Source organism: Lynx canadensis, chromosome D1 (genome assembly GCF_007474595.2).
Source record: "Lynx canadensis isolate LIC74 chromosome D1, mLynCan4.pri.v2, whole genome shotgun sequence".
In the NCBI taxonomy this organism is placed as follows: domain Eukaryota; kingdom Metazoa; phylum Chordata; class Mammalia; order Carnivora; family Felidae; genus Lynx; species Lynx canadensis.
In genome coordinates, this window is record NC_044312.2 from 109,795,651 (window position 1) to 109,814,414 (window position 18,764).

At 57.9% G+C, this 18,764-nt stretch overlaps 2 protein-coding genes and 1 long non-coding RNA gene across 3 annotated transcripts; 1 reads left to right on the forward strand and 2 right to left on the reverse strand.

Annotated features, from left to right (window-relative positions):
* Positions 1 to 125: 125 nt before the first annotated feature.
* On the forward strand, positions 126 to 13,261 carry ACTN3 (actinin alpha 3). Its single transcript, XM_030332006.1, has 21 exons — positions 126 to 314; positions 3,971 to 4,085; positions 4,261 to 4,380; positions 4,695 to 4,781; positions 4,864 to 4,951; positions 5,409 to 5,487; positions 5,571 to 5,652; positions 6,430 to 6,515; positions 6,798 to 6,890; positions 7,343 to 7,573; positions 7,698 to 7,845; positions 8,997 to 9,147; positions 9,743 to 9,851; positions 9,947 to 10,087; positions 10,337 to 10,519; positions 10,964 to 11,098; positions 11,187 to 11,366; positions 11,791 to 11,937; positions 12,030 to 12,095; positions 12,798 to 12,956; positions 13,040 to 13,261. Exons 1-21 carry the CDS (start codon positions 168 to 170, stop codon positions 13,196 to 13,198), a joined length of 2,706 nt encoding a protein of 901 aa, XP_030187866.1. The 5' UTR covers positions 126 to 167; the 3' UTR covers positions 13,199 to 13,261.
* Positions 7,730 to 9,048, reverse strand: LOC115525066. The gene is made up of 2 exons (XR_003972291.1): positions 8,890 to 9,048; positions 7,730 to 8,115 (listed from the first exon to the last, which is right to left on the reverse strand). It is a non-coding gene; the product is annotated as an uncharacterized LOC115525066 (long non-coding RNA).
* A 207-nt stretch (positions 13,262 to 13,468) lies between the features above and the next one.
* CTSF (cathepsin F) lies at positions 13,469 to 18,506 on the reverse strand. Its single transcript, XM_030332007.1, is given in 19 exon segments — positions 13,469 to 14,036; positions 14,116 to 14,179; positions 14,578 to 14,602; positions 14,605 to 14,643; positions 14,646 to 14,670; positions 14,773 to 14,835; positions 14,913 to 15,034; positions 15,826 to 15,906; positions 15,986 to 16,036; positions 16,039 to 16,081; positions 16,170 to 16,315; positions 16,435 to 16,548; positions 17,149 to 17,171; positions 17,173 to 17,222; positions 17,349 to 17,410; positions 17,503 to 17,587; positions 17,882 to 17,980; positions 18,197 to 18,219; positions 18,222 to 18,506. Coding segments are annotated over 19 exon segments (1,374 nt in total). The 5' UTR covers positions 18,406 to 18,506; the 3' UTR covers positions 13,469 to 13,961.
* Positions 18,507 to 18,764: the final 258 nt, after the last annotated feature.

Genomic DNA, 18,764 nt, shown 5'->3' on the forward strand with positions numbered 1-18,764 from the left:
GCAACCTCTCGCCAGGTCCCGACCCGAGCGCCCTCGCCCCCATCCGGCCCCTCCCTCCTCCCCCATATTTAGCGCGAATCCGATCCGGGGCTGGGCGGGGAGCTACTTAACGCGGCCCCGGTGTTCTGGAGAGCGCCGAGCGCAGCGGAGCCAGGAGCCCGAGCAAGATGATGATGGTTATGCAGCCCGAGGGTCTGGGGGTCAGGGAGGGGCCCTTCGCGGGCGGCGGCGGGGGCGGCGAGTACATGGAACAGGAGGAGGACTGGGACCGCGACCTACTGCTGGACCCGGCCTGGGAGAAGCAGCAGCGGAAAGTGAGTGCTCACCCATTTCCACATGGCAAAACTGAGGCCTGAGAAGACGGGCGGTTTGTCCTTGGCATCTCAGCAGGTCTGGGGCAGAGCCTGTCTTAACCCGGAGAGCCACTCCCTAGCCCAGGCTCTGCCCATCAGTCCTCTGCCGTCCCCTAGGGCTGGAAGAGAGGGCTGGGGGCGCTCCTGAGGGGTTTAGGATAACCAGTAGAGTTTCTGGGGTCCCCACCCCTCAGGGTTCATTACCCAGTGCCCACTGCCCCACTTCTGTTGGCGAAAAGGGATTGGGTGAAGCCCAGGAGATCCAAGTTTGGGGAGCGTGGGGAGAAAAATCTTTCTCCCCACACCACCAACCCTCTAGTTAAATATCCTAGACCCCACCCAGAGGACTTGCGGCTGGGCAACTGGTGGACCTGGGAGTGTGCGGGAGGAGGGAACCATCCCAGACCCCTCCCCACTCTCCTCTCTCTATTCTCTCCACCCTGGGGTTCATTTCGACTCCATCCCAATTGTCAAATGAGGAACCTGAAGCCCCGAAAGGGGCAGAGATAGAACCCAAATCATATGCTGTCGGAAAGCAGGACCCCCCTCCCAACCTGAGAGTCCTTGCCCCTTGTCTGCCCCACCCCCACTCCTTCTCAAGATACCCCTTCCCACCCCAGAGGCCCTAAGTCTGCTGAAAAGGCCACAGGGTCAAGGAGGAGGGGAGCCTGGGTCCCCTTACACAGTAATCTGACGCTCCGGCCAGATGGACACTTTGTGCTGAGGCAGCGCCTTGAGGGAGCTGGAGTGGGGCACACGGGCAGCTGCTGCCCAGGCCCAGCCTTGTAGGGCACTCGGGCCCCCTCCCTGATCTATTTTCACTCCCAGACTTTCCCAAGTGGAGGGGGCAGAACACCTGGGTTCCCAAAAGAGAAAATGATCCGGGCTGGAGTGAGGAAACTTTGGGGAGTGGCAGGCCAGGGGTAGGGAGGACACCATGAAGTCATCGGACCCCGCTCAGCATTTGCCAACAGTGTGCGACTCCAGGAAAGGGCAGGGAACAGGAGTGCTCAGTGGAATTTGCAGGATCTGAGAATCCTAGGGTTTAGAATCAGAGCACTCCTGCTGGGTTAGATGACAGGAGATGACCCCAGAGTCTGGGAGGCTCAGCTGACTAGGCTGGGGTGCCCCCGGTGACACGTTTCCCCTCAAGCTCCTCCTGCACCTGTCTCCGAGCAAGGCTGCGGTCCTTGGGTCTGGCCATCTCCCGGTGATGTCATCCCTGCCCCCGGCTCCAGCTGCCATCTGTTCTGCCACAACCCCTATCCCTACCCCACCCACCATGTTTCTCTCAGGTCCAGGTCTGCCCGCCCTTCATAAGACACGTGCTCGTCTGTAACTTGCCTTCATCACTTAACAAAATATCAGGGATATCCTTCTAACTCAACCTAGAGCCACCCGCCTCATCCATTCATTCAACGGCTGCACACCGTAGATGCTCCGGATATTAATCAGCATCTCTGGGAGTTGGCCATTCCAGAGTTTCTTTCTCCTCCAACTTGAGCATCTCTGTGCTCATCCTCAGCCCCACTCCACCCCTGCACTTCCTCTGGGTCTTGGAGCACTCGATGCCTGAGTCCTCTTCGTTCAACCTCATTCAAAAACATTCATTCAGTATTTCTTAGGGAGATCCTACTATGGGCCAGGTGCTGCTTTAGGTGTCAGGAATTCAGCAGGAAACAAAACAAAGCCTCTGCCTCAGGGAGCTTACAGTTCAGCAAGGAAAAGTGTTTCTACCCCATCTGTCTGATCCTGCCCTATGCCGCCTCACTGACACCCTTCCTCTCTCACCCTGGTCCTGGGTACCACCTCCTCACCTCTCCCTTCTGCTCTGCCAAGCCATTTGCCTCCACTCTGTAACCAGAAAGAGCTTTCTAAGACACTTTTCTGCCCACCTCCCTCTGCCTGAAAGCTTCCCTCTCTTCCCTGTTGCCCTCAGGATCGAGTTGAAAGTCCCTGGCTTAGCACCCAAGATCGTGCATGACCTGGCCCCTGCCGCCCCTCCGGCCTGCTTCTCACCACTTATACCCCAACACCCCCAGCTTCATTCCAGCGGCACCCAGATAGCTATAGCCCCACAGACCTCACAGCTGTTTCTCCCTGCTGAGCATTTGCCTGTGGCGCTGGCCCTGCCTGGCGTGCCCTTGCCTGCCCTTCTGTGTCTGAATAATTCCTGCCCTTCCATTGCAGCTCAGATCAGATAGTAGCCTCCTCCAGGAGGCCCCCCATCTGATTTGAAGAGCTCTTTCCCTCCTCTCCCTGACACTAGTCTCTCCCAGCACTTCTCAGACCAACGTGACTCTTTAATTGACCGTGAGCTCCTTTACGGCAGGGACCACATCTCATTAAGAGTCATGTTTGTCAAAGGAAAGAATGCCCCTTCCTCCGCCATGGAACCCCCACCCAGTCCTGCCTCTCCTCCCTGCCTTATCTAGACCCAGAGCATCTCAGACTCTGGGTTTGGAGGGAACTACAGAGAATCCGACTGCCTTCTCCTGTGCTTGGGGCCCCAACCAGTAGTGCTCAGACTCACTTGTATACCTCCAGTAACGGGAAGCTCACTTTCTTTCCTTAGCAACGACAGTCCTTCAAGTGTTTAAAGCATCATCTTTCACGTCCAGCTCTAAGGACAGCTGAAAAGCTGGTCTGGGGAAGGGAAGCTATCTGAGGGAAATAATTCCAATTGACTTCCAGGGCCACCTCCCAGAATTCATTGCTCTGTGGTGGGGGAATGCTCTGAATTCTAGAATCCTGCCAGATTGGAGGAAGAAAGACCTGGGACATCGTGAAGTCTGGGCGATTAATTGTACAAATGGGGAGACTGAGCCCAAGAAAGGGCAAGGGGGTGCACCCTGGGCCACAGTGAGTGAGTTGGAGCCCAAGGATAGATTCTACCAAGGACTCTGTGGCTAATGGCAGAATCCAGGGCTTGAAGGCTTGATAGGTTGGTGGAAACTTGTGCACCAGGCTGCACCAGGTCACGCCCATCCCCAGTATACACCCAACTGCACAGCAGCGCCCCCCCTCCCATCCCAGACAGAGGCTGAGGCTGAGGATGACTCTAGGGAGAGGGGAAGGGCAGTCACCTCCAGGAGCCGTGTTAGGCTGCACTTGTGCCCAGATGATCCTCTGCGACCTGCAAAGCTCTCGCACCCTCACGTTCTACTTGGAGGCCAATTCACAACAGCCCCGGGAGGGCAGTGGGGCTGAGATAATAGTAACACGGGTGCACAGTTCCTCAGGCACAACCCTCAGAGCCGGACATGCTTCAGTCCAGAATTTTTCAGGCCTTAGAAGGACGGTATCACCCTGCATTGGCCCTTGTGTGTGGGAGGGCCCCACACTTCGGAGCGTATGCTTTACAATTTTTCTCAATCGCCCTCAGGTGCTTGAGACTGACCGGAACTGGTATGTCCCAGGTCCAAACTGGGACCTGTGTGGGCCCCAGCGCCCACTTTTCCTTTTCCAGGAGAATTAAAGCTCAGAGAGAGAAAAAGGACTTGCATGGCAAGTCAGTGGCTGGGCCAGGACTTGAATCGGGGGCCCGGGCTCTGAGATCTACCCTGATGTCCCCCAGAGCCGGCGCTAGGGTCTAAGTGCTGTCCTCTGCCCCCCAGACCTTCACTGCCTGGTGCAACTCACACCTGCGCAAGGCCGGCACCCAGATTGAAAACATCGAGGAGGATTTCCGCAATGGCCTCAAACTCATGTTACTCTTGGAGGTCATTTCAGGTGAGGGGCGCGAATCAATGCACCGGGACCCTGGGACCTAGGAGAATCCGGAGAGCTGGGGGAACGCGGCAGCAGAGTGCTGGAGGGGATGAAGTAGGGGAGGGGGAAGTTTGAGGACAGGGTCTTCAGCTTTTTCTTGTGACCTCTGACCCTTGACCTCTCCTCTTACACCCAGGAGAGAGGCTACCCAGGCCAGACAAAGGCAAGATGCGCTTCCACAAGATCGCCAACGTCAACAAGGCCCTGGACTTCATTGCCAGCAAGGGGGTTAAGCTGGTGTCCATTGGTGCCGAAGGTAGGGAGGTGGCAGGAGAAACCTGGGAGGGGGTTGGAGGGCGGTCCCGGCGTCAAGTCGCTTCTGTGAGCCTCAGTCTCTTCACCCACGGAGTCGACCATCCATGCCTCTTGGGAGGGGCTGTTAAGGGGCAAACGTGCCCAAAGTGCTGGCAGAGGACCTGGCTCTGGTAGGTGTTCCGGGATCGAACACTTACTAGGTACCGGCTCTGGGATGGGGGACAAGGGCCGGAGAGCGGAGCAGGAGGGAAGGCAGCTGAGGTGGTACAGGCCGTGAATGTCGGCTGGAATCTGTCCCCACTCCCCACCCTGCAGAGATTGTTGACGGGAACCTGAAGATGACCCTGGGCATGATCTGGACCATCATCCTTCGCTTCGCCATCCAGGACATCTCTGTGGAGGGTGAGTGGGGGGGAAGCGATAGAGTGGGAGGGCTGGCCCAGACCCCTCTCCCCAGCTAATAGCTCTCCCCACCCCCACCCAGAAACCTCGGCCAAGGAAGGCTTGCTCCTGTGGTGCCAGCGGAAGACAGCGCCGTACCGCAACGTCAACGTGCAGAACTTCCACACCAGGTCTGTCAGCCGGTCAGCACATGCACACGGGCCTCTGCTGGGCTCTGGGGCACAGAGCTGGCCCCTATCACAAGCCCCAGGAGAGGAGAGGTCACAGCCAAGTTCCTGGCACTGTGTCTGAAAATAGGAGGACTCAGTCGATGTTGCGATGGAATCCAGGAGGGTGAGGGAGGGTGCATTGGAGGCATCCCTGGAACCGCATTCCAGCCAGAGGGGACCTTGTAAGCAAAAACATCTAGATATTGGTGTGGCCCAAGGACAGGGTATGTGAAGGAATCATGATAAGCTTGGAGGAGATGGTCCAACTCTGGTAATGAAAGGCTTCAAATGCCAAGCCAAGGAGTTTAGACAACTCCATTTTACTGATGAGGCTGTCCTGATGGGGATGCTCCTGGAGTGAGGGAAGCACAGAGCCTCAGCTCGAATCCGGGACTGACCCCCACTTCTGTCTGTCCAGCTGGAAGGATGGCCTGGCTCTCTGTGCTCTCATCCACCGACACCGCCCTGACCTCATCGACTATGCCAAGCTGCGCAAGGTAGGCCTCTGTCACTCCCAGCCCCGACTCCCCACCTCTGCCCTCAGCTGCCATTTCACCTGTCCCTGCTCCTGCCCATCTAGGATGACCCCATTGGCAACCTAAACACTGCCTTTGAGGTGGCGGAGAAATACTTGGACATCCCCAGGATGTTGGATGCCGAAGGTGAGAGGAAGTCTAGCCTGGGCGAGGACTCCACTTACTGACCAATGGCGTGGTCCCACCCTCTCACCTTTGCCCCTGCTCTTCCCTCCTCCTGGAATTCTCTCCCCTCCCCCTCCCCTCCCCCCCTGCCCCCCCCCCCACCTCCGTCAGAATCCTTCCTGCCCAAGGCCCCCTTCTCCAGGAGCCCTCTATCATGCCTGCCTACCCCTCACCAGCCAGTGGAAGCAGCCTCTCCTCTTCTTCCCTCATGGTGCCACCTTCTGTCTCAGATCTGTTACCTGGGTACCTGGGAGCATGGAACTCCTTAAGGGCAGGCCCTGCCTCTTGTCCCTGTGCCCAGTCAAGTCTTCAGTCAATTGAAGCAGCAAACATTTTCTGAGCACCTACTGTGCCTGGTGCCCTGGGTCTGTGGGCACCAATGGATGAGGACTTGGGGAAAAGACAGAAGACAGGTGGACCCACAGAGGGATGGGATGGTTAGAGACACTGGGCAGTGTGGGCTGGTGCTTCTTGAGGGCCGCGTGTCTGCTCACTCACCCGCTCCCTTACGCTTTTCTCACCCCACAGAGGGGCAGGTTGCTGGACACTGGGGTGATTGGGGAGGGCTCCAGGGAAGAGGCAGACGCTAGGTTTGGGGTAGCAGGCAGTTGGTAACTGTGACTAGATGTCTCCACCCTTACCGTCTCGAGGGAGCTCTCTGCCTTGTTAGGGGCGTGAGCCCATTCCTCAAGCCTGGCTTTGGGCAATAAATACCTGTATCTCACTGCTGTCCCCTAGACATCGTGAACACCCCAAAGCCTGATGAGAAGGCCATCATGACCTATGTTTCCTGCTTCTACCACGCCTTCGCCGGGGCTGAGCAGGTAAGGGGGCCCCCCGCTACTGCTGCCTGGGCTGGGCTTGTGGTCCGACATTTGGAGGTGCTGGGCCCCACATGGGTGGGAGTGCCACTGTCCCAGCCACATATACTCAGTCTCTGGGGAACTCAGAAGCAGAGGCATCTGGTCTGGGAGCTCCCTCCTCATCCTAAAAGATGTGCTCCCCTATCTGCACGGATCCAAATTGTAAGGGCTTTATGGAGGAAAGCTGTGTCAGGGAAAGCAGTAGCTCATTCTAGTGCCCACCTTTTCGGCCTCCCGCGACAGGCAGAGACGGCTGCCAACAGGATCTGTAAGGTGCTGGCTGTGAACCAGGAGAACGAGAAGCTGATGGAGGAGTACGAGAAGCTTGCCAGTGAGGTGAGGCTGAGGCCAGAGAGGGCCCTTCCCCTTCCCCTACCTGTGCGCCGCCAACCCTGGCCCAAGCCCGGGCCCACAGAGCCTCCCTCACCCCAGGGCCTTGGCCTTGGCCTCCTCCAGCCTCTCTCTGCCATCTTCACTCATCCCCTGCCCTCTGCTGCCTGTCCAAGCTCCTGGTCATTCACTGATTCCCTCATCATTCATTGCTTTACTCATTCATTTATCTGTTCACTCATATGTAGGCAATCTCATGACCCTTTGCTCTGTGCTAGCCTATGCTGGTCCCTGGACTCAGACATTTACCATCCCACTCCTTCCCTGATTAGCGGGGACCCCCATTCTGCTGGAGGCCCCTCCTTCCGGCCACAGCCCGGGGTGTGGGTGGACAGGGGTGGAAGGGGTGAGCAGAGTGGCTCAGAGCTCTCTGCGCTGCACCTGCCTGGCCCTGGCAGCTGCTGGAATGGATCCGCCGCACCATACCGTGGCTGGAGAACCGTGTGGGCGAGCCCAGCATGAGTGCCATGCAGCGCAAGCTGGAGGACTTCCGGGACTACCGGCGCCTGCACAAGCCGCCCCGGGTGCAGGAGAAGTGCCAGCTGGAAATCAACTTCAATACGCTGCAGACCAAGCTGCGGCTGAGCCACCGGCCCGCCTTCATGCCCTCGGAGGGCAAGCTCGTCTCGGTGAGCCAGGCCGGGGATGGGGTGACCCCCGTTCTGCCCACATCCTCTGGGCGACATTGGGCTCTGTGTCCCCATCTGTACAATGGGCATACCGTGACGGAAGACACCTCTGCCTGTCCCACAGGACATCGCCAACGCATGGCGTGGGCTGGAGCAGGTGGAGAAAGGCTACGAGGACTGGCTGCTCTCGGAGATCCGTCGCCTGCAGCGGCTCCAGCACCTGGCTGAGAAATTCCAGCAGAAGGCCTCCTTGCACGAAACCTGGACCCGGGGTAGGTACACCTCATGGGGCTTGGGTCTGTCCTGGGGTGAAAACTGGTATGTGGGGGAGGGGGGTCCTGGCAAAATGCACAGGTCAGGAGCACTTGTTCTGCCAGGAACTAGGGAGGTGGGGTGGGGGTGGGGACCTGTTTTCTAGTCCTACCCTGACTTGCTGTGCGACCAAGTCACTTCTCCTCTTTGTGCCACGGTTTCTTCATCTGTGAACTTCAACCCCTAACTGTCTCCCAGCTCTGGCCTTCTGTAGGTCTGCTCTGATGAATCTGTCATTTAGCATTTTATTTGTACATGTAGCAGGTGAGTCCTCAATGCTAACGGCAATTATGTTATACTGAAAGCATATTGGTGGCAAAATACTGCATGAGTCAAATATAACACTCTGTACGAAAACATTCATTCCGTACTCTACCAGCGATTTTAATCCTGCAAATAAATGAATTCTGTCAAAAATAATGAACAAAATAAATAAATAAATAAACAAATAAATAAGTAAATAAAATAATGAACAAACATCTGATAATGGATTATGGGCACAAAGAATAACAATGCTTTGATATAAAAACTCCCTAAATATACAGCCATTTTGTGACTCTTAAGGGGCTTCTGAATCTTTAAGCCTGTTACCAGCTCTGCAAGATGCAAAGGTACTCAATAAATTGTCGCTGCTGCAATTATTATTATTGTAGTTTTATCTGTGTAATTATGGTAATTCACTCTGAAAGCACTTTTATATTCATCATTCATTCATCCAACAAATATTCCTAGAAGGTCTACCAAGGGTCAGGCACTGTGGCAGGCCCTGGGGAAACTGGTGAGCAAAGGTCAGGGGCTCATTAGTCGTTGGGAGGTAGTTCGATATGCAATAATACCCGAACTGTACCAAGGGCCACCCTGAAACGTGCAGGATCCGGGGACACTGACGTGATTTACAGGTCATGCCCTGGAACAGGAGCTTCACTTCGCTTTATCACCCTAGCGCCGCAGAACAAACCCCTACGATAGGCCGATAGGCCGATAGGCCGGGCAGGTGTGATCACCTGCATTTCACAGATGAGGAATCTCCAAGGTCACGCAGCCTCGCTCGAACCCCCTCTCCCGCCGTGGCCGCCGCTGGGTGACCCGAGCCGGTCCTTTCTCTGAGTAGGGAAGGAGGACATGCTGAGCCAGCGCGACTACGAGTCGGCCTCGCTGCAGGAGGTGCGGGCGTTGCTGCGGCGCCACGAGGCCTTTGAGAGCGACCTGGCGGCGCACCAGGACCGCGTGGAGCACATCGCCGCTCTGGCCCAGGAGCTCAAGTAGGCGTGGCCCGCCTCCCGGCTCGCCCCGGTGACAACGCCCCTACCCGGCTTCGTCCCTCCGCCCACCCGGGCTCCCCGCTGCCCTCAAGTCAGCAGCCCTGCCTTGGTGCTCACGTCTGTCCCCGTCACCACTTGCTCCTCCCCTCCTCCCGTAATCCTGTCCTGTCCCCACCTGGGACCCGCACTTCCTACCCGTGCTTGGCCTGCCTCACCCTCCTGGGCCACCCCTAACCTGGCCGCCCCCTTCAGCCCCCTTCAGCTCCGTGGCCGGTTCTCCCAAAACCTCCCCATCAGCCTTGACCACGCCCCCCACCTCCTGTACACCCGCCCCTTCTCGAGCAATCCCACCCTTGAAACACGACCCACCTCCCACATCCGAGCTCCCCGAGGGACTGGAGCTGAGGATCTGCCGGCAGCCCCTACCCAGAGATCACACTGGAACCCCCATCTCCACCCCCAGGACTGCCCTGCTTCCCCCACACCTCCCCTGACACCCCCGCCTTCATATGGGGCACAGGTTCCAGTCCCAGGAAGACAGGTGGAAATCTGGGCTGTGGTCTGACCCCACGATCATCCCTTTTCTCGCCCCCAGTGAGCTGGACTACCATGATGCGGCCTCGGTGAACAGCCGTTGCCAGGCCATCTGTGACCAGTGGGACAACCTGGGCACACTGACCCAGAAGAGGAGGGACGCGCTGGAGGTGGGCTTGGGGGCCGGAGAACTGGGGGCTGGAGACCGGAGGCTGGTGAGGGGCCTGTGGGCAGGCTGCTGACTCGCCATCCCCATGGCTCCTAGCGGATGGAGAAGCTCCTGGAGACCATTGACCAGCTGCAGCTGGAGTTTGCCCGGCGGGCGGCACCCTTCAACAACTGGCTGGATGGTGCCGTGGAGGACCTGCAGGATGTGTGGCTGGTGCACTCAGTGGAGGAGACCCAGGTGGACGCGGGGGTTGCCGGATGGGATGATGGGGAAGCTGGCCTAGAATCCTGTCAGCCATTCTTTTGGGTTCCTGGGGAATGGGGGTGGCAGGGAAACCCCAGTTCCCAAGTGTTAGGCTGGGAGACTGGAGGCCTGGGTTGAGCCAGCCCTGCCGGGGACCTGCTGGGTGGCCTGGAGCACGCTGCTGCCCTGTTGCCTGTGGGAAGTGAAGGGTGCTGGCTGATGCTTCCTTCCTGTCGTTCCCAGAGCCTGCTGACTGCACACGACCAATTCAAGGCTACGTTGCCCGAGGCTGACCGAGAAAGAGGGGCCATCCTGGGCATCCAGGGTGAGATCCAGAAGATCTGCCAAACGTACGGGCTGCGGCCCAGCCTCACCAACCCCTACATCAACCTCACACCGCAGGACATCAACGCTAAGTGGGATATGGTCAGTACTGCCTGTGACCTCTCCCTGCCTCCCACCCACTCCTGTGCATTCTAACTGCCCTGAAACCTCAGATGTCCCAAGATATGGAGAACCAAGTCCGCCTTGGGATCTGGGGTCTCTCAGACTTCATGTAGCCCTGGATAAGTCACCCTTCCTGTCATGGCCCCATCTGTAAAATGGCTATAACAGCAGCATTTTCCTGTATTGAGCCTGGGTGTGGACATCTTTATAAAACAACCTAGGTTAGCTATCAGTTATATCATCAGCACCATTTCACAGATGAGGAAACAAGAGGTCAAATGACTTGTCCAAGAGCTTGTCCATACAGCCCAGACATCTTGGCTCAGAGCTGCAGGGCCTGTTTTAGGGGTCGGAGCCCACCTCCCCTCAAAGCCATCTTCTCGCTCCCAGAGCTGACCCATGCACAAGCACCCTCCTTCCTAGGTCCGAAAGCTGGTGCCCAGCCGTGACCAGACGCTGCAGGAGGAGCTGGCCCGGCAGCAGGTGAACGAGAGGCTCCGGAGACAGTTTGCAGCTCAAGCCAATGCTGTTGGGCCCTGGATCCAGGCGAAGGTGGAGGTAAGGCTTGGATGGTGCGGTCGAGCTGGGGGCGTGGGGCCAGGGCCAGGCCACAGGGAGCTCACATCCCGCCTGGGTCCCCCTACAGGAGGTGGGGCGCCTAGCAGCAGGGATGGTCGGGTCTCTGGAGGAACAGATGGCCGGGCTGCGGCAACAGGAGCAGAACATCATCAACTACAAGAGCAACATTGACCGGCTGGAGGGCGACCACCAGCTTCTGCAGGAGAGCCTGGTGTTCGACAACAAGCACACCGTCTACAGCATGGAGGTGGGATCCACTTGCTGAGGGGAGAGGGGAGGTGGCACTGGCCAGGGAAGCCTGGGGCAGCCGTGGCCGGACATAGCACGTCTGCCCCAGGAGGGTCCCCGGTTCAGCTTGTCCAGGTCCCCCAGTGTATCCATGGGGATACTGAGATCTGGAGAGGGGAAGTGACCAGTCCAGAGTCACACAGGAGTCTAAAGCCAGGCCAGGTCTTGCCATGACCGGTTGATCAACACTTAATACGTAACAAGTCGCCAGACTGCAAGGCAGGAAGGGCTGCTGGAGGCCACTCAGTGGAACCTCCAGATAGGGACACAGCCCCAATAAGGTGGAAGACTCTCCCAGGGGCACACAGCAGATTGGAAGTGAAGCTAGCACCAGCGGCCAGGCACTGGCCGCCCGCTGACTTGGCCCACCACCGACCCCGCAGCACATCCGCGTAGGCTGGGAGCAGCTGCTCACCTCCATCGCCCGCACTATCAATGAGGTGGAGAACCAGGTACTGACCCGAGACGCCAAGGGCCTGAGCCAGGAGCAGCTCAACGAGTTCCGGGCGTCCTTCAACCACTTTGACCGGGTCAGCAGGGGCCCAGCCCTGTGGGGTGGTGGACCTGGGGGCCAGGGCGGGGGGTTGGCAGACCAAGTCTGACATCCACTCATGCGCTACAGAAGCGGAATGGGATGATGGAGCCTGACGACTTCCGAGCTTGCCTCATCTCCATGGGCTATGACCTGGTGAGTGCCCCCAGACCGCATCGCAGGAGCCCCATCAGTGCCTCTCTCCTGCATACCGATCACCTAATGCACCCCTCCCCCCTCCTCGTGCACTTCATTTCCTCATCACACCCACCGGGGCTGGGCAAAATTACCTCATTTCACGCAGGGCCATCAAAGGCTCAGAGAGGTGAATTAACTTGCTCAAGGACACAGCTAGCATTTGGATCTGGTTCTATGTGACTCAAAAGCCTGAGCTTGTGGTACCCCTGGGTGCCTCAGTTGTTTGAGTGTCTAACTTTTGATTTTGGCTGTCACGATCCCAGGGTCCTGGGACTGAGCCCTGCGTTGGGCTCTGTGCTGAGCATGGAGCCTGCTTAAGATTCTCTCTCAAAAATAAAAATAAGTTTTAAAAGAAAAAAACAAAAGCGCCTTAGCTTGCAACATTTCCCCCCAGAGAAACAGCACTACAGAGAGCTCCAGAAAAAAAGATCAGGACCAAAGGGCAATAGGGGACATTGCCAGGAACAGGAAGCAGTTTTTAGCTTAGTAGAAAGGACTTCCTATAAAGCCAGAGCTAAGCTGCGGCACCGTCTATGGAGGGAAGAGAGCACTTTGTAACTGGGGTCATCAAGCCAAAGCTGGACAGTCCCCAGAAAGGGACATCAGGAGTCCTCTGGCTTCAGCACCCATGCGCATGGTGCCTGGCCTCTATCCCTGCAGGGAGAAGTGGAGTTTGCTCGCATTATGACCATGGTGGACCCCAACGCAGCCGGAGTTGTGACCTTCCAGGCATTCATTGACTTCATGACACGAGAGACAGCCGAGACCGACACAGCTGAGCAAGTTGTGGCCTCCTTCAAGATCCTGGCAGGAGATAAGGTGAGTCCTGGGTGGTGGAGAGGGCTGGCGGGCTGGGACAAGGAACAGGATCTGGGGGTCCTCAATAACCTTTTCTCCCCCAGAACTACATCACCCCTGAGGAGCTGCGGCGGGAGCTCCCAGCTGAGCAGGCCGAGTATTGCATCCGCCGTATGGCACCCTACAAAGGCTCTGGGGCTCCAGCTGGTGCTCTGGACTATGTGGCCTTCTCCAGTGCCCTCTATGGGGAGAGTGACCTCTGACCTCAATCCCTAAGGTTCTCTACATGAGGCAGAGAGAGGAGACTCCCTCTGGCTGATTCCATCCATCTCTTGGAGCAAAGGCCTCAGAGAACGGCCAGCCACATATTTCTGAATAAAGAGCCATCCGTGAGCCTCCCTCCATCTCCTTTTGGTTCCTGAAGCAGACACTGGGCCCTCATGCTCCTAAGCAGGATCAGCTGCCCAACCTTAACCCTCCAGGGATCCCTACCACCCCTCTTTGCCCAAAGGTACTAAACAATCACACCACACTGGGGCCTAGGACACCTCTTTATTGCTGTTAGAAAAAGGTAGTTACAAGAGTTTCTCTAGATGTGGAAGGAAACACTGTCCCTAAATCCAGGGGAACCAGAAAATTTATAGCATCAGACAGAGGAAAGCCAGGAGAGGAAGCCAGAGCCAGCTGAAGACAGAGCTGGGTTTAAGACCAGAATATTTTCTTCCCACCTGTTCCTATCCAAGCCCAAGGTTCTTGCCCCAGCATCAACCGCAGCGGCATCATCCTTCAGCTCAAGAGCCTCCTAGCTACCACAAGTCTACAAAGGTGCAGCTGGGGAACTTCAGGGTAGGAGTGGGGTGGAGTGGAGAGGGGTAGGGGTTTCGCCCTAGGCCAGTGCCTTCTCACCTGAGGTAACCCGGTGGCCGTCACTCAGCCAGCTGTGCCTCCTGGGGAGGGGCCTGGACACGCAGGTCAGGCTGAGGAAGGGGCTGCTCTGGTCAGCACCAGGTCCTGTGCCGACGCTCCTCAGTTCACCACGGCCGAGCTGGCCATGGCGTTCACGCCGCAGGCCCCGGACCCACGATACAAGTAGTAGTAACCCTGGCAGAGGAGGCAGGGGAGCTGGTAAGGGCATTAGGGCAGGATGGGAGCTGGAGAGCCACGGCCAAGGGGACAAGACTCACCTCCTCACCCAGTCAGTGCCCCAACTGTTCTTGATGGACCCAGAAGGGGATGGCCAGAGCCTGAGGAGCAGGGCAGAGGGCAAGGAGTCAGGGCCCCCAGCACTTGGCCCTCTCCCAGTATCTGCTGTAGCCTACTGTGACAGACACTGGGAAAAGAGCAGAAAAACAAGACAGGCCCACACCTGCCACCCTCCTGGTACGGCTCTGGGGTTTGGGGAGGGCACCCGGCCGTCTTCCTCTGGCAGATCATTCATCTGTAACAGTTCAGTTCAACCTTCCACTACCTCAGCTTTGCCATCCACAGAAGGGACGGAGGGCTCCTGCCTGGCCCGTGGCCCAAAGCAGGAGTAGGACAGGGTCCTAGGCATTCCCTCAAGTTCCCCCTCCAAAGGCCCTGAGCTGCTGTGTCCAATGTCTGCCTGTAGCTGGGGCGGATGGCAGAGAGGGCTCAGTGGAACTCACGGTTGCCGTAGCCCACGAGAGCACTGCATGGTCGATGAGCCAGGGGCTGCAGAGGGGCCGCGTGGGTGGGAGATCCCTCGGCGGTAGAACTGGGGCGGGGGGGGGGGGGAAGGCGAGAATAATGAGTAGGGAGCCAACTCCAAGGAGAAGTGGGAAAGGAGCAAGAGACAGGCAAGAGACAGGGACCTTACCTGCATGCCGAAGGCATTGATGGCAACGGAGATGGGGCCCTTCTTGGCCAGCCAGGCCGCCAGCTCTGAGACGGGGAGGGACAGCATCAGGGACACACAGGCCCCAGCCCCACCTGGCCTGTCCCTACCCTGTCCCTTACTCACTGCTCATTCTGGCTCAGCTCTACTGAGTCGTTGATGTAGACCTTGGCCTTCTTTGCAGAGAAACTGCAGGTCTGCAAGTGGCCACTGTAGCTGTAGTCATCCTCTGTCTCCAGCCCTCCTAGGGAATGGTGGGGGTGGGGTGGGGAGGGGAGAGAAAATGGACCCCCGTTTACCATACACTTGTCTTCTGGCCAGGAGCTATAATCAGCCCCTTATATGTGAGGTCTCAAGGTCCTCGTCCATCCCAGACCAAGGCCATGCCCTCTGAACAACAGCCTCTCTCTAGAGATGACAAAACAGAGACTAAGCGGGATGGGGGAGTAACCAGCGAGAAATGTGGCTAAGATGGAACTCAATTCCCAACTTCTGATCTTTATTCATCCTGGCATTCCTGGGACTCTTCACCATGGCTTGCTTGTCCTGCTCAGACAGTCTGTTCCCAATTTGGTCCAGACACCTGCCAGGTCCCCAGTCTCTGTACAGCCACCTCAGTCCCTCAGCCCCTCATCCTCGTGCCACTGCAGCCCACCCCTGCACTGAATTGCCAGTTTAATACCTCTTCTAAAGGGTGAGGTGTGTGCTACTTGGTTTAGTGGTATTACGGAAATACAGACCTCCAAGCAGCAAAAACACCAAGAACCCCTGCTATGCACCAGAAACTTTATGTATACTTCCTCACTTGATACTCAAGGCAATCCTATGAAGTGAGCAAGATCATCCCCATTTCACAGATGAGGCAACCGAGGCTCTCAAAGAGCTGACTTGCTCAAGGTCTTTGTTAAGGGCCAGCATTAAGACCTGAACCCAGTTCACATGACTTCCATGCTCATATATCTCCCCCTCACAAAGTGACTTCTTTTGGAGGGAAAAGTGGCTCCCACTGCCCATCCTGATCCCATGAATGCATACCCAGATTCTTTATGGCCAAGTAGGCGTTGGAGGGCAAGCCACCCAGGCAGGCCTTGTCCACCTTGTCACAGTCCAAGAGCTCTAGGAGACAGAAGGCTGGTCCTGAGGAGCCCTCTGGAGGGGCTGGGCTGGGGACAGGAATGTAGAGTGGGATGCTCACCCTGCTCAGAGAGGGAGAGCAGGTCCCCCTGTTTTAGGAACCACTGGCCCCCACATTGCCGGTGACTGAGAAGGCCCAGCAGGAGCCACACATGCCCTGCAAGATACGGACAAAGTCAGGGCTGGGTCCCTTCCCAACCCCAAGGTAGCCTTCATGTCCCACCATTGCTTCTTAGGGGTCCAACCTGATTCTTGACGTTGGTGACAGCCCCCTTGGTCCTCCAGTCCCACTCAGGTGGGGCATGGTCACCAATGGATTTGGCTAGATGCATCATCTTGTTGCGGTTCTCTTTTAGGAGAGGATTCAGATAGATGGTGCGGAACTCCTCCTCTGTGGGCAAAGGTGGGCAGGGGATGGCGGGGAAAAGTATTAGGCAGCCCTGATCCGGGGCTGTGGGAGTAGGCCCTGACTCTTTCAGGCTCCACGAGAGCTCTGGCCACCACTTCTACCTGTAAGGTCACTGAACTTGGTGATCCCATACTGCGCTGTGCCACGGTCCAGTGCCTGGATCTTCTGCGCTCGGACCATGTTGTTGGAAAAGACAGACATGCGCCACTGGGCTTCTGAGAACCAAGGAGCAGGAGAGGAAAGTCTCAGACCCCAGGCAGATCATAAAAGGAGGGGCACTAGGACTAACTGGCACTTGTCTCCCTTGGGAGGAGGTGGGCTCAGGATCAGGCCTGAAGCTCTTTTTAAGGACAGACCCTGGGGAGGGCTGGAGGTGAGGGGAGGCCCAGACCCACAAGCGATGAGCAGGAGGTGTGATCAACTTTGGGGGCAACGCTGGTGGCATCTTAGGAGTGAAGGCAGAACCAAAATGGTCTCCTAAGGGCATCCTTAGATAGGAGGTCATGGGGAACAGCTACCATGCCAGGGAAGTGGGGGCACCAGCAGAGAAAATCTGGTCTTTGCCCCATTCCACTCTATCCAGAATGATAAAGGCCCATGCTTTCTGACCAGGAAAATTAGATGGGAGAAGGGACCAGGTACCTGAGGTAGCTGTCCAGTCCTGGAAGGGTGGGCAAGAACTTGGGGACTTAGGGGTCTCTGAAAGGAGGCACTGCCTCTTGTGTCCTTCCCCTTCCCAACACCAAGATACCAAGTGGGGGGAGGGGAATGTCCTGATCTGATTGGGACAGGTACAGCCAAGGCTGGGTCCTCACCTTCTTGTGTCCCATATGTCCTTATAGGTGGTAACAAACTCCTTGAAGATTGAAGCCATCTTCACAGAAAAATCCTGGAAAGGCACAGGGGTCTTCACAAGGAGTCCTTCTCAGTTGACCAGGGAGCCCAGGCCAGGGTGAGGGAAAGGGGGGGTAAATAAAGCAGCAGCCAACTTCCTACATGGAAATCGGTTCCTCACCTGGGGTAGGGGGTCCTTGTTCAACAGTGGAAGGACTGAACTTAAAGTCTCATTTCTGTCATCTGAATGGGGTTGGAACAGAGGAGAAATCAAGGCTGAACCCTGAGTGAAGTCTTATCTGAACTATGCCAGTATCCTTGGGCTATCCCAGCACCTGTAACCTTGGTATCCACTGGGCCACAGTCCCGCCTCAGCAGCATGTGTTTTCCCAGCTCATCCAGGACTTCAAAGCTGCAGAGCTGGAGGGAGAGGAGGAAGCGAGTCTGGGGGCTGGTATGGGCACAAGGCCTTGGCAAGATGCAGCTGGAAGGTCCTCAGGTGAAGACCGCCTCCAAGGCAACCACCCCCACGGTGTAGAGCGAGGCACACCCAGCACCCTGTCACCACCACCCCCTTTTAGAGCATTTCAGTCTCTAGCCCTCAGGGCCTGTGAAGTGACTCAACGCTGGATAGTTGGTGCCTCTCATCCCTTCCCCTTGACTTGACCCAGACGCATTGTGGGGGCGGGGAATTACAGGAGCCCCGTCACTCACCAGGGTTTTCTTGGACACCGGGAGCTGGCACACCGTGGGGTCGTTGCAGGGAGGCTCCTCCAGGGTCGCCTTCAGGGAGTACAGGGACCCCTCGCCCGCCTGGATGGAGGGGCGGGTGAAGTAGGCACATCCATTCCCTCCTCAGCCCGTCCTTCCCACGACCCCGCCGTACCCCCTTCCCTTTCCCCGATTACCAGAGGTTCGTCTCTCGGGCGTCCAGCGCCCACACCCCTGGTCCAGACCAAAGTTGCCAACCCACTGACCGGGGCCCCGCGCACCCGCACTGGGGAGCCCCCGCCCCCGGCGCGTCCTCACCCGGCGGACGCGACCGCGCACGGCCCCAGCGCCGCCCGCGTCCCGGCAGCCCGGCCGCGGTTGTACATCTCCAGGGCGAAGCGGGCGGGCCCCAGTAGCTCCGGGTACGCCGCCTCCCGGGCCCGAGCGTCGGCTGCTCGGTGGGGCGGGGCGGGAGAGGCGCCGGGGAGCAACCCCAGCAGCGACAGCAGCAGCAGCCAGGGCGCCATGGCGAGGGCGAAGCCGGAGGCCCGGACGCACCGACGGACAGACCGGGACCGACCGACGGGGCGGAGCGGCCCGCGGCCAGAGGGGCCGGCGTCCCTCCCCCTGATCCCGGGGCGGCGGGGAGCCGGCCAACGGCCGCGGGTCCCGGGCGCCTGCGCACTCGGTTATTTACGTGAGGCACGTGGGGCGCGCTGGCCGCAAGGCGGATTGGAGCCACAGCGGGGAGGGAAAGGGAACGGGGAGGAGATGGGGAGGGGGAGGGAGACGTAGGGTGGGGGGCGGGAGGAGGGGGTACAACGCGGCCTGGCAGCAGTTCTGTACGTGGACCCATGGCCCGCGCTGCAGTCTTGGCAAAATCCTT